A 14,683-nucleotide genomic window follows, 5' to 3' on the forward strand; every position below is an offset into this window, starting at 1 on the left:
GAACAACACGGACGTCAGTTCATCACAGATTCGATAGTGATGTAAAAGCACGACAACTTAATGAACATTCAGCGGATTATTGTATAATTTAATATCTACTATGTGTTCATTTCCTTTCTGTTGTTGTATAAACGCAATACTACACGATACCGTACAAAACAATAAAGATATTGCCGACGTTATGGATTACGATAACAACAAAAATATGTTACCATAGTTTTCCCCAACGCAAGCAATCTTGTTGTATTCTGTAGCTTTTAAGCTAATACTTCTGATTCGCATACTAAGAAAAATTCGTAGCAATTTGTATCAAAATAGTTCTCTGATTTAATAAAACAAGTACTGGTGCTTTTCTTATTGATTACACATCCAATTTGTTAATGCTGCTTAATTTGTGACAGTAAATAGATAAAGGGGGAGACCGACTGATTACGGCTATCAAGACTTTATTTACCCAGCCACTTCGTCCGGTCTTTATGTCATACTTGGTATAGTTGCGTTTTATAAGTTTATAAGTATATCGTCGCCAAAAGGCTCTTTAACTCACGGCAGTCTTACCTGGGCGGAAAATCTACATTATTCCACCCCCTTCCCGATAAAGGATACCAGCTAAACTGGCATTTTGCGCCGGGCCGGCATTTTGCGGTTTGCCCGACAATTAGGTAGGGTAGTGAAATGTTGTTAGAAAGGTGGTAGTTATGAAAGGACGTTTGAGGTGTGCATGGATTGGCCATCTGATCCGTTCTTAGGACGTAAGAAATATATGCTTTAACTGTTCCTTCCTGCAGCTAATTTTGTCTACATTCTTCAGATAGAGAGAATGGCTATGGTAATCCCGAAATCTGGATACGCTCGTTTCCTAAAAGAAGGTGCACAGGTATTTGTTACGAAGCATAAGGCTTATAAATCACCGCATTTTGCACTTCATACAAAACTTGGTTTCTCTTGCAGTTATCTTTGTCTTTTTCCTTTTTTGAGTGTATTGATATATTTGGGATGGTTTTCAGCATTTCAAAGGTACTGAAGAAGCTGTACAACGTAATATTGAGGCATGCACTGAACTTTCTTCTCAAATCCAATCAGCATTTGGACCAAGTGGTAATTCAGTTAATTTACTCAAACTGAATGTAAAATTAAGTATGAAGGAAATTCTTGACTGAGGTTTGAATTATGCCATTGCGCTGCATATATCAAGTAGCAGAAATGTTCAGGTATGAACAAAATGATGATCAATCATATCGAAAAGTTGTTTGTAACGAATGATGCCGGAACAATCTTGAAAGAACTTGAAGTACAACATCCAGCAGCAAAAATGCTTGTTATGGCCACTCAAATGCAAGAGAAACAGATTGGTGATGGCACGAATACAGTGGTTATTTTCGGTGCTGCATTACTAGAGCATGCATCTCAGCTGTTGAACATGGTGATTATTTGATTCTGATAGTAATTTATTATTTGATCATCGAGATTATTAGATTCGTGTTGCTAACTTCTTGACCATTCCAAATTGGTATAAGTGGGACATACAGCTGTGAAAATAAATCCACAAGAAACTTAGCGATAAAAGTACGGTTATATTCTGGCATACTTTTTTCTCAGCAAATTTAAGAAGTTCAAGATTGATTGAAAAAAATCTATGTATTTCATTTTATTATTGCTGAAGTTTTATCTTTAGCAATGGTTTTTTCTTTCGATTAAGAAAATTTATAGGGTTTGAATCCTTCCGAAATTGCTGATGGATATGAGAGTGCGTTAGACAAAACACTGGAAATATTGCCGTCACTAGTCGTTAAGAAAGCTGACGATCTACGGGATATTAAAGTGGTACAGAAGTATTTGAAATCTGCAATTATGTCGAAGCAATATGACAACGTTGATTTTCTTGCAGATCTAGTTGCCAGAGCTTGTGGTAGGTCGCTTGCGGTTTTGTATCATATATCAAACGTGTTAAGATATGAATATGTATTGTTAGTCTAACTTTTTTTTATATTGCTAGTGATAATGGGTAATATACAAGAATTGATTCTTTAAGTGATAGAAAATGGTAAATAGTAAATCACACAAAATATGATTTGAAATTTATACAACTTGAAATTTTGTTCCAAAAAAAAAGTTATTTCTTCACAATTGAATAAAGTGATCAGATGATCATTTTGTATAGTACAAAAGATTAATTTTAGTTCAAATTGTACCAACGAACACTTATAATTTCAACGTGGATAATATTCGTGTATGCAAAATTCTTGGTTCATCTGTGCAGTCGTCAAAAACTATGAATGGAATGATTTTTCAACGTGGAGCTGAGGGTGAAATCAAGAAAGTGGATAAAGCCAGAATTGTTGTGTACACTTCTCCATTTGATTTGACACAAACAGAAACGAAGGTAATCACAATAGAAATTATGTGTTTCACGAATTCAATGAGAGATGTAAAAATTTTCTGTGGAAGGAAACATAGTTTTATGTGTGTTATTCAGTAGCTGCAAATATCTCTGTAAGTATAGAAAGAAACAGCATATTATTAGGATTTAGCTCTCTAGATCATCGAAAAAACTTATGGTATATTGGTCGTCCTGCTGATATTAGTGACTGTTGGGATTTGGTTGTCCAGTTATCAGCATCAGAAAATACATACATTCATGATTTATACTTCTGATTTTTATGCAGGAACTTTCCGTGTGAATGCAGTGAGTTTTAATTTCCAGGGTACAGTTTTACTGGAAAGTGCCGATGAATTGCTGAAATTTAGTGCTGGAGAAGAAGCTGAGGTGGAAACTATTGTTAAAGCTCTGGCTGAGAATGGCGTTAATGTTGTGGTAGCAGCAGGAAAATTTGGTGATCTTTATATTCACTTTTTAAACAAATACAAAATTATGGGTGTTAGACTGACCTCGAAATTCGACCTCAGAAGATTGTGTCGTACCACTGGAGCTCAAGCGCAGGCGCGAGTAGTAAGTTTTTGTACTACGTCGAACTTTTATACTTAAGTAGTTTGTTGAAAATATGGTTTCTGCGGTGTTTTGTCTCTTAAGTTTCAATTCCTCTTTATTATCAAATTTCAATTGCATTTTAGTTTAGTGAATATTGAAACAGTGCCATCACTTATTAACTAAATTTGATGAATAGAAAATTGATTTGAATTGTGCACTATGGCATGTGTTCTGTAGCGTTGGAATAAGGAAACAGTTAAAGCAAGAATGCAAAAATATTAAATTGACAATAACTGCAATAAATACATTGATTTGTCAATGTATAAAATACAAAATTATGAATAATCATGGATTACTTTGAAGATGTCTAAATTTGTTAAATTTTATTTTTAAGCAAGCAATGACATAATTATTTCTGATTTTTATCTTCATTATATCTGATTCTAGTCATAAAACTGATCAGTTTTTGAAATCTCATAGTCTATCTTTAGTGTGTTCCACCACGAACTTCTTTTGGCGAATGTGATCGAGTATATACTGACGAAATAGGCGAGACGGAAGTGACGATATTCGATAAATTCAGTGAACGCGGACATGTTGCCACAATCGTTATCAGAGGCTCAAGTCATTCTCGAATGGATGACATTGAGAGAGCCATTGACGATGCAATTAATACTTACAAAGCACTTACAAGAGATTGCCAGGTTTGTACTCCTTTTTTTTTTGAAAGCAATGGATTGAGGCACAGTTCAAAATCTAAACTGATTGAATAAATTTTTTTTGATTAACTTTCAAAAATATGTGTATTGGTCATCTAATTGTTCTGACCATTTCAGGTTGACCATGGGTAAATGGAACGGATAATTTAACAGCTCTCGCTATCTTTTCGGGAAACCCACTATTACTTAATATAGCATTTAGTTGTTGATAGCGAGCGCTTCATAATTAGTTAGGTAGTGCTGATAATAAATTTTTATACTTCAGTTAAAAGCGAATCAGTTCTTTGCATTATAGTTGCTTCCTGGTGCTGGAGCTGTCGAGGTTGAATTGGCTCGACAAATAGAATCGTTCGGTGAGAAGTGTGCTGGACTTGAACAGTATTCAATCAAAAAATTTGCACATGCCCTAGAAGCTCTGCCAAAACAAATTGCCGAAAATGCTGGATTAGATGTAAGCGAATTTAATGTACAACCGTTCATTTTTTTGGAATGACTGGTTTATAAAAGATATCTCAATAATAAGTCGCACATAAATTTTTTCATCTACTATATTCTTCTTTAATGTTTCAGCCAACTGAAATACTTTCTAAAATTTATGCTGCTCATCAAGACGGTCAAAGAAACGCCGGAATTGATCTTCTCTCTGGAGATATAATGGATGCTGTAGAGGCAGACATCTACGATCTATACAGTGGCAAAAAATCTGCTATAAAATTAGCTTCTGATGCTGCAATTACCATTCTGAAAATAGACCAAGTTTGTACCTAACTGCCTTCGAAGGGATAAATTTTTGATACTGATTAAACACTGTTCAGTGAGTAGTCTTTGAATACACTCCATAAAAACTTTTACATTTTATGTTAGCAGTATTAACTACAACTTGTAACGTAATTTGAGGTTTCTCTCATTTCACTGCATTACATTGTTCCTTTTTTTAATATTTCTGGTGGCTATGGATCAACTCATCACCAGAATCGATGTAAGAGGAGAGTTTCCGAATTAAATCTAAATTATCTTAGTTGTCAAATTTGCTTCTGAGACAGATAAGTGATAAACTAGAATATTTAGACGAAATTAGTAAGATAGTTTCATCCCTAATTTTCGCACTTTGGTATGGTGTAAATTTATCAAATTTTCAGATTATTATGTCCAAACAATCGAGTGGAGGCCCAGCACCACGACCACCGAAACCAGCTGATGAAGCAGACGATGATTGATCTGAAATATTTTAATTCATTTACGAATATTGTCTGATTTGTTGAAGGATGGAAATCTGAAAATTGAAATATCGTTATTCCATATTTACTTTATGTTATTTCAAAAATGACAAGATTTTGATTGTTCAATAAAAGCATTTTTAAAACCAAAATAATTTGTTAAATAACTGTGCAGTTCCCATTCTGCGTCTCACAATTTCCATTTACATGTCAGCAATTACACGAATTCAAAGAGAAACATTTTTATCTTTTCATAAATTTTACGAAAGATTTTACTTCAGAATTTTTATTAAGGTCGGTAATATTCAGTTGCTAACATGTACATTTCATTTACATCTTAACATTTATGTATTGTTAATAAAACAAACAATTGCCTTACCCTCTTCCCCTCCAAAAAAAAAAAAAAAGTTGCTTTAATATGTGGACGTTATGCCAGAAATCTCACTGAATAGTGGGGACTATGTGCATTTTCTTTGGAAGGCTATCAGTATATGTTTCGTAACAGCTTTTATGAGATCTTGCAGCTGTGAAGCACCATAATTAATAGATCACATTGCCATTGTCATTGGACGCTCTAGATTTATTTTATTAATTCGGAAGCTTGTTCTCAATGTCTTCCAAACCTCCATATAAAGTTGGTAAGTTGTTTTATGTCTTAATTTAACTTGAAAATTTTTCAGATTGAAGCAACTTTGTCATCTCATTTATTTGTATCTGGGTGCAGGGTGTTGCGTTGTGTAGATTTGAAAAGCTATTAGTATCTATAGTAAGTTTAAACAAGTTAATAATCGTAAATGAAGGAGTCATTTGCTGATTTTAATTAGTTTTAAGTGATTAATTGTATTTAGCTGATATAAGCCTGGCCGAATTTGGACGCAAGGAAATACGATTGGCTGAAAATGAAATGCCTGGTTTAATGGCGATGCGCAAGAAATATGGGTCACTGAAACCGCTGAAAGGAGCCCGTATTGCTGGTTGTTTACATATGACCGTTCAAACTGCTGTTCTGATTGAAACATTAGTGGAACTTGGTGCTGAAGTATGATTTTTTTTCTTTTTTGTTTCAGAAATTATTTGAATCTATCTGTGCTAATTTTATATTGAAAATAATAAAGCAGTAGTACCAGAGAGTAGACTAAAAATAATGATAAATTTATAATAGATGATTTTTTTATTTATTAGACTATTAAATTTTAGTAAATATTGACTTTTATTTTTAGGTTCAGTGGTCGTCATGTAACATATTTTCAACGCAGGATCATGCCGCAGCTGCTATAGCAAAACAAGGTATTCCTGTATATGCGTGGAAAGGAGAAACAGAAGAAGAGTATGAATGGTGTATTTTACAGGTAATTATTCGAAAATGTGAACTGGTTTTCAATCCAATTTTTTGCAGTTGTTTACTTTTTTTGTCAGAAAAGGTCTGGTAGAAAAGTTCTTTTCACTTCCTGCTAACTCTCTAATTTTCACATATTACATTTGATAATATCTGCATGATGTGTTTTGAGAACATAATGTAATCTTGAGTAAGTATTCTTACTACTTAGGTTAACTCAAAAAATTCCAGACGTTGAGATTTAATGATGATCAGTACTTGAATATGATTCTGGATGATGGAGGCGATTTAACTAATATCGTGCATGAAAAATTTCCTCAATACTTGTCTGGAATTTATGGTCTTAGTGAAGAAACTACGACAGGCGTACACAATCTGTCTAAAATGTTCGCTGCAGGAAAATTGAAGGTTACTTTTTTTTGGAAAAATCAAATTATTAGTTTACGCTTCCAATATAGTTTATATAACCATGGTATTATCTGATTGGGTCATCTTATAAACTGCGCTATATCATCAAGTCATTCTTACTTTTTTGTTAATCTACATGCATTCTGAGTGGTGTAAATATTAATATGTAGCTTCCAGCATTCTATATGCTCTTCTGTACATTTGTAGTTTCTCTTTCCTATTCAGGTACCAGCAATCAATGTGAACGATAGTGTCACCAAATCAAAATTCGATAATCTCTATGGGATTCGAGAGTCACTACCAGATGGTATCAAACGAGCAACAGATGTAATGGTTGCTGGAAAGGTTGCCGTTGTAGCAGGTTACGGAGACGTTGGGAAAGGAGCTGCTGCTTCATTAAGAGCATTTGGAGCACGAGTAATTGTCACTGAAATTGATCCGATCAACGCTTTACAGGCTGCTATGGAAGGTACTATATTCATTAATCATTTGTAATACGGTTTTTAGAGTTTGATAATGAGTGTTATAATTTGAGTTTTTGTATCTCACTATATAATTAAGCGCAAATAATTCCACTAAGATGGGACAATATGGGAGGTGAGATCTTGTAGGTCAGTAATCACTGTAAAAAGTATTGATATATAATAGGTACGTCACTTTCACTTTATTTATGTTCGAAAAACTTTTGGAGAAAAATAATTTTATATTCAGGATATGAAGTTAAAACCTTGGAACATGTAGCATCAATAGCAAATATCGTAGTCACTACAACTGGTTGCAAATGCGTTGTTCGAAAAGAACATATGATTGAAATGCCCGAAGATGCAATTGTCTGCAATATTGGACATTTCGATGTCGAAATTGATGTAAATTGGTTAAATACCAATGCGATAAGCCGAGATACAATAAAACCTCAGGTATTTTGTTCAGTCTCTGTTCAAATCAATAATAATTAAAACCATCAAAGAAGATAAACTTCAATGTCCCGAACTTTTTTTCAGATGCTTTTAGGGAAAGATTTGGGTAAAAGAGATGATCTTATTTTATTCATGTTTTGGCTCTTTTGTTACTGTGTAGCTATGTACTATGCATGTTTTACTATACTCTGGTACTATGTACTATGTAAAATGTGCATTTTGTGTTATTCTCCCGATTTCGAGTTCATTATTCTTTCGGGTAATAAATAGCCGTTGCAGGTTGATAGATATCAGTTGAGGAATGGTAGGCACATCATAGTGTTAGCAGAAGGGCGATTATGCAATTTGGGTTGCGCTACAGGTCATCCATCATTTGTTATGAGCACGTCGTTTACAAATCAGGTTGTTTTATATTTAGGTGTCATACCCTTTAATAATGAGAGTTATAATTTGAAATTCTAAACCATATTTCAGTGTTAATAATGCAAGTCTAAGTTCACTGAAAACTGGTGGATCAATTGAACTGAATCAATTAAAGTTAATTTGTGTTTTTGACATGTTCATGTAATCAGTTCCAAATCCTCAACTTATCAGACACTTTATAACTTCTTCCCCTCTTCTTCTCTCTGTAGTACTTTCTGAGCTGCAGGTGTTGGCACAAATTGAATTATTTACAAAACATGGAACTCCGCACCAATACAGCATCGGCGTCCATGTGTTGCCAAAAATATTGGATGAAGAAGTTGCACGGCTCCATCTAAAAAAACTTGGCGTAGAACTAACAAAATTAACACCAGAGCAAGCTGAATATCTTGGCATACCTATCGAAGGACCATACAAACCAGACCATTACCGTTACTGATTGAATGTACGACTATTCCTTGTTCCCGTTGCTTCATTGTTTTGACTAAAATTGTTGATAACTCATTTCCTTGTTTACAGACTGTTACGTTTTAAGTCAATGTAATACAGTATGTCCCGTTTTACATGCCACATTTCAGTAAAATAAATACTTGTTTTTATTGATAGCATACGGCACAGTATAGAGTGTATAGTAAAATTCATTTAAATTTTGATATGCACACAACAGATTTCACAAAGGCTTCCTGAGATTCATTTAATATGTCAATTTTTTTGATCCCGATGTTTTGGTTCTAGACTTCCATATACATGCAATGAGAATAGCATAAACAAAAAAATTATTAGTAATGATCCTTGGAAAACTTCAGTCTTGTTCATGTATACAATAACTTTGAGAAAAGAGATATGAGATGTCAATCAACGAAGCGGAATCGGTCGCTCAATATTTTATATTTTTCATCCTCTAATGTCAAAACTAGTGTTTGCGTAAAAGCATGTGTCATTTGACCAAGAACAACTTTCCCAACTGCAAGGACCACCAACGGACGCGCTTGATCAGAACTATCGATATATTGGCAATCTAGTGATTCCAACCTGAAAATATCCGAATCAATTTTGAAAAATGTGACCAGTCAGTGCTTCACTGAGATCAATATTATCTTGGAATTTTCTAAAGTTCCCAATTTCCATTAGTTAAAAGCAAACAAATCCTGTACGGAATGATTGCTCTCGTCTGTAAACGACTCTTTTTCATGATTTTTCCCTTGGTGAATGTTGTACTCAGCACTGCAAAAAAAAAAAAAAAAAAAAAAAAAAAAAAAAAAAAAACAAACGAACAAAAAAAAACTACCATATATAGAAAGAAAACAAGAGTGAACTAAAACACAAATACTAATGTAAAAAGTTAAGTTTTTCGATAAACAACTTCATTCCTAGGACATAAATATGATAAAAAATGAAGGATGTGCTGAGGCAAAACTCACGTGTGGGTAGAATTCGGCAAGCTATCATAGAACTTGGCGATAATTTCCACTCCCCGTAAGGCGTTACCATTCCAAACAAGCATGGCTCCATCAGTGTACAAGAAATTCATCTTATTTCGTTTTCGATCAACGGCATCGTAAAATAAGTCCGTGAATTTCTTTGCTGCTGTACACGCCGTCTCATCTTCTACTGCCAATTTTGACATCAAAATTCTTATAATTGGAGAAGTTCCTATCAGTTCATTAAAGGCCTATAATCCAAGAATGTTAATCATGCCATTCCCGATGACAAGGCTGCATCATGTTTTAGCATACATTACGAAATCTGTAAGCCAATGTGAGCCATGGTATTAAGAACTCAACGAAGTAACAGTCTTTCATTAATAACGTAATACACCACTACCCTCAGGGATAATCCAAAGAAAGGAACAAACATCCAAACAGAAATACCGCAATTACACCAATACCACTGCAGAGTAATGTGTCAATTAAAAAAATAATGCTAACATTTTTCCACATCTACTGAATCAATTTGACAACAAATTATAGTAGAAGAAGTACAGTTACTTTTTATTATGAGCAAGAATTTGTTTAAAGCTCTCAACGTCATCCATACCAGCAGCAAATGAACATTAAGGAAGCATACTCTTCAAGGTCACGCCATCTTAGACTAGTAGTAAGTAAACGTGGACACGTATACCCCGCACCACCAACGTCTCAACTTATCTCTAAATAAGAACACATACGAAACAAAGCAAACACTACATTGACGGAAAGTTTTCGCCATAAAGCTACTATTAACAGACAAGTACTCGTTCCAAGACCGATTTGTATTTGAATTTGTGCTAAAGTAATTGTTTCGGTTTAACTATTTCAAATTAATGATTTGCCAGCAGTTATTTCTTAGTGTTAGAGTGAATTTTAAAGTGAGTGATATTACTCTTAAAATTATCACTCCTGAACTACTTACTACTAATATATAAATAAAATGTTACTTGATAGTTCTCAAACACTCAGAAAATGTAACAAAGCTTTTCGTTCATTTGTTTCATGTTAATTTTTTCTTCTGTATATGCAAATTAACGGGAAAGAGGCTTATCATTACCTGCATAAATTTTTTTGTTTTAAAAATGTATTGTTATAGTGTTTGAGAAGTCCCGTGGGCTTATCTGGAGCGATGATCACAGGCAATACCAATTGTCGGTCAAAGGATTCGGAACAAAATTTGTTCCTGGCATTCATTCTATTATTATCTATCTTTTTCACTGGTAATTTCATATTCTTTTAACTGTTTTCTTCATTTCTTCTTTCGCCTTCGAATTTCGTTCGAAAGAAAATTCTTTCATGCATATGATCTCTTATCTAGCCAAGAGCTCTTTCATCAAACTTTTTAAATATGTTAGCCACAGAGTTTAGATATGCCACTGTATATGATCAAGAAATCTTTAGCATCAATTTCTACTCAACATTTTCCAGTAGTTCAGTTTGTTTACTATATGATCACTTAGTTTAATCCATTACAGTTTGCTGTTCTCTTCCTCTAATGAACTTTGAAGCAGTTTTTGAATTCCAAATCAATTTAATTCTTAATTCCTATCACATTCATTTTGCTTGTACTCTATTCATTTTAAGCTGCAACCAGTGAGGAATCAATTACATCACTTGAAGAAGTGCCAAAAACAGGTAGAAATATTGAACAATCGGACGTAAGTCTTAATAATAATATGACACTGAATGAAACAGACAGTAAAACGAATGGCTTGGTGATTATTTCTTCTCATTATTTTCATCTTTTTTTTTTTGATTTCTACACAAAAAAAGTTTCACTACAAGCAAACTATCGCTGCGCATTTTATTATTACTGACTGATACATATTTTTAATTTTCTAACTAAACTGGAGATGAAATTTTATTTGTATGAAACAAGAAATAGAAAAGAACTTGACTGAAAAGCAGAAAGTAAGGATTATTGTCCACTTCATGTACATGAAACTTGCAGCGGATTGTAGTATTCAAAACAATCAAAACACAAATCACCACGGCGAGGAATAGCAGTACTCAGAGATTCTGCATCGGATGGTTATGTGTTTCACTTCTTATTTTTATTGTTGTTAGTTTATTTTTCTCTCATTTTTAATTGTGGACATTTAATTACTAACAAGAAATAGTATGTTAATTGAATTTCTCTGAAAAAAAAACTGATGTTTTAAGTGGAGAAACTTTGAAAGTGGATAGTGATTGCTTTTCATTCAACAAACGGTTCTGCGAGTTATCAGTTGACATGATGAGTAAAAAATATCTGCATCATTAGGTATCACATGCTTTTAGACATCATATATCTATTAAAATTCCGTTAGATGATACCGACCAATAAAATGAAGCAGCGCTTTGATCCGAGTCCTTGTGATTATTCAGTCCAGTAAAAATGATGTAGAATTTTGGAAAGAAAAGTGATAAGTGTGGAAATAACATAACTAGTCAAGATATCCATGTCTTGATGTAGATATATTCTCTAATACTGTCTGGTTCCATTTGATTCATCCTCAATATCTACTTTTTTGCTTATTTTTCAAACAAGCTTCAAGATGTGAATGCTATCCCATTTAATCATTACTTTACAGATAATTTCAATCCCAAGCATTGTCATCCTAACAATGTTTATCATATTTCTCAGCTACGTTTTACGACGAAAACAAAACTGTCAAATAAGCTCATCCAAACCATATGCATCTGGAAGGTTGTGCTGCATTTCTGATCGATGAAAGAAAGGAACAAAAGAAACGAAAAAAATGGTGCATAGTCAATTTAATTTCTTTTTAACTTCAGACTGATGCAGATATATTTGGGTCAGCAAAATAGTTTCAAAGAGGCAGAGTCTGTAAAATTTACTAAATCGAATCTTGACACTGAAACTAGTGTCGATGAAGTGAAACCACTCAGGTATATTTTTTGTGCATATTTTAATAGGGTTAATGGAGGGAGTGCAGGACTTTTAAACTGGTCAAACCTAGCTAATGTCAATTCACGACCTTTCAGATAATCGTAATTTATTGCAGTTTTGCAGTACCATTCGGGCTTCTTACCTACAATTAGGTTGGCAACAATTTGTTCTTCTTCCTACAAATGTTTTCTCTATTCCATCTTATTTTCCTATTCTTCCTTCTCTGCTGCTTTTAATTCACTATCTATTCAATTTGAATTCATTGATTTATACTCCTTAACTTAAAGGAATATGTCAGAAGAAAGTGAGATATCACGTTCCGTAATGGCATCCGCATCATCGGAAAAAGAGGATGAGAACGGTTTCCAAAGGAAAAAGTCATTGATCAAGAAAAGAAGGCATTATTGATCTGCTTTTTGACGAATTTCTGTAATTAAAATTGCTCATGTTTGGTTTGACTGCATTTCTCTTGCCTTGTCATATAAATCAGATATGTAAACATAGTGCTAATCGACATTTATGTCGTCAACAGGACCGTATAGTCATTTGATCAAAACAACAGGATTCATCTCGGCCATCATTGTGCTGCAAACTGGCAAGCATATTGTGATAAGGCAATTGAAAATGAAGGGGAAACAGCCAAAACATCATTTATCATATGTGATAGGAATATTTAAAATATATTCCTTTGGAAATATCTGTTAAAGCGTTTGAACATACATGCAATTTCATATGAACATCTGTTCTCATAACATAATTCTTCAAGATTGGTCGTGCCTGAAAATGACTTTAAAAAAGAGAGAAAGAGTTTACTAAAATGAACTCATGAATCAAGCAAACTATTCGCTCAAAAATTTTCCTTAGCTATTTAATCTTTTGAAAGTTATCATACGTTCATTAAACTGGAAATTTGTTTTGTTATGTTGACCAGTTATGACCAGCAATTCATCTTGCCTGAGGCTATATCTGTCGTAAATTCCTATCACTTTCTCTTCATTGTTATAGCCCACCACTATTTATAGCAAGAGGCAGTGTTATTTGCTTTGGTTTTTCAAAACAAGCATCTCTTATCAAAGACCCTAAGCATGTAATCACGAAGAAATCTTTATTTGTTCCCATATTATTTCTACTTTTCAGTAACGAAATACCGAATACGTCTTCCTTCTACATTTCCAATTTCCCGTGTTTTTTTTAATTGTTTCTATTTCATATTTTAATTCTTTTTTGATTTATATTTTCCACTTCATTGGTACTTTTTAAAGTTATACTATAATGAAACATTGAAGCATTAAAAAAGAAAGAAAAAGATTAAATGGAGGTGATAGGAATAGTCTGCTTGTTGTAGCAATAGAATTTTTCATTCAAATAAAAAAATTGATGGAAATCTTTTTAGCCGATGAACGGCTTATCAGTTAACGAAAATTCAAGTATTTACATATGATTCATCTCCTTCTTTCTTATACTTCAATAAAAGACCGTCTCTCCTAAAATATCGATAATTCCTAACTAAAAGACCCGTAGCAAAACATTTCAAGCACTTTGCAACAATATTGTGTGAAGCAATTGTTTACAGTAGTCAAATACTTCAAGCATCAGGTTCTTCATCCTTTTTTCCATTTTTATTGTTTATACCTTGTTTTGGTTGATCAGTTTAGCGCTTATGTTAAACATCTAAGCGATAAATAATGAAACATTTCTAAAAAAATTAATATTGAACTTCACCATCTTTAGCTTTTAGCTTATATGCTTCGCTTTTGATCTGTTATCGACGCTTGCGACGATTGCGCTTGGCAGAGAAAATACTTAAGGTGCTTTAAGTATACTACCTCTTTTGCTGTATATCTTCGAGAGTTTTTATCCTTGGCATATAAGAGAAAGTATTGTTGTTCAGAAAAAAATTGCTTCCACTCCGAGTATTTCTTGATCATTGCTGGCATATCATAATATTTACATATTTTAGCTTTTCTAACTGAGAAAGGTTCTTCAAGTTAAGTTATATATAATTATATTTATATACCCCATATGAGCGCAGAAACTTTCCTTGTTGGTTCCACATGCTACTCTTTACTTATAACACAAAATTTTTTCCTTTCCTTGATGCGATTCCGAACCTGATCTGTTCTACATTCAGGCCTTAAAGAACATATTCAGTTGCAGACATACTTCTTACTGACTTTAATCAGTCATTCAAATTGTAATATGAAAAAAGGATTTCGAGATGTAGATGGGGAAATAAACGACCGAAATACTTCAGTAGAATTATACTCTTTATGACTTTTTTCAAATTTATAAGGATATATCAGTCCCTGATAGGTAGAAAAGAAATTAGAAGATAAAGAAAGATATGGATGAACGATTAAAGGAAAATTAAA

General features: G+C 33.3%; 4 protein-coding genes across 4 annotated transcripts; 3 read left to right on the plus strand and 1 right to left on the minus strand.

The window, feature by feature from the left end:
* Positions 1-820: 820 nt before the first annotated feature.
* Bma-cct-8 (Uncharacterized protein) lies at positions 821-4,865 on the plus strand (the record flags this gene model as incomplete). The annotated part of the gene is made up of 10 exons (XM_001901059.2): positions 821-877; positions 1,008-1,098; positions 1,212-1,423; positions 1,711-1,909; positions 2,181-2,383; positions 2,705-2,950; positions 3,421-3,633; positions 3,944-4,099; positions 4,219-4,404; positions 4,788-4,865. The coding sequence occupies 10 exons, from the start codon at positions 821-823 to the stop codon at positions 4,863-4,865; spliced, it is 1,641 nt and encodes a 546-aa protein (XP_001901094.1).
* A 610-nt stretch (positions 4,866-5,475) lies between these two features.
* Positions 5,476-8,388, plus strand: Bma-ahcy-1 (Uncharacterized protein; the record flags this gene model as incomplete). Its single annotated transcript, XM_043080285.1, has 8 exons — positions 5,476-5,503; positions 5,714-5,904; positions 6,086-6,214; positions 6,433-6,609; positions 6,835-7,078; positions 7,321-7,526; positions 7,806-7,928; positions 8,176-8,388. 8 exons carry the CDS (start codon positions 5,476-5,478, stop codon positions 8,386-8,388), a joined length of 1,311 nt encoding a protein of 436 aa, XP_042936219.1.
* A 412-nt stretch (positions 8,389-8,800) lies between these two features.
* Bma-nxt-1 (Uncharacterized protein) lies at positions 8,801-9,576 on the minus strand (the record flags this gene model as incomplete). Its single annotated transcript, XM_001901061.2, has 2 exons — positions 8,801-8,981; positions 9,371-9,576. The coding sequence occupies 2 exons, from the start codon at positions 9,574-9,576 to the stop codon at positions 8,801-8,803; spliced, it is 387 nt and encodes a 128-aa protein (XP_001901096.1).
* Positions 9,577-10,547: 971 nt separating this feature from the next.
* On the plus strand, positions 10,548-12,719 carry Bm12854 (Uncharacterized protein; the record flags this gene model as incomplete). The annotated part of the gene is made up of 6 exons (XM_001901062.2): positions 10,548-10,638; positions 11,003-11,133; positions 11,370-11,480; positions 11,992-12,107; positions 12,197-12,310; positions 12,599-12,719. 6 exons carry the CDS (start codon positions 10,548-10,550, stop codon positions 12,717-12,719), a joined length of 684 nt encoding a protein of 227 aa, XP_001901097.2.
* Between the last annotated feature and the right edge of the window lie 1,964 nt (positions 12,720-14,683).

This window comes from Brugia malayi (genome assembly GCF_000002995.4).
Source record: "Brugia malayi strain FR3 genome assembly, contig: Bm_v4_Chr3_scaffold_001, whole genome shotgun sequence".
In the NCBI taxonomy this organism is placed as follows: Eukaryota; Metazoa; Nematoda; class Chromadorea; order Rhabditida; family Onchocercidae; genus Brugia; species Brugia malayi.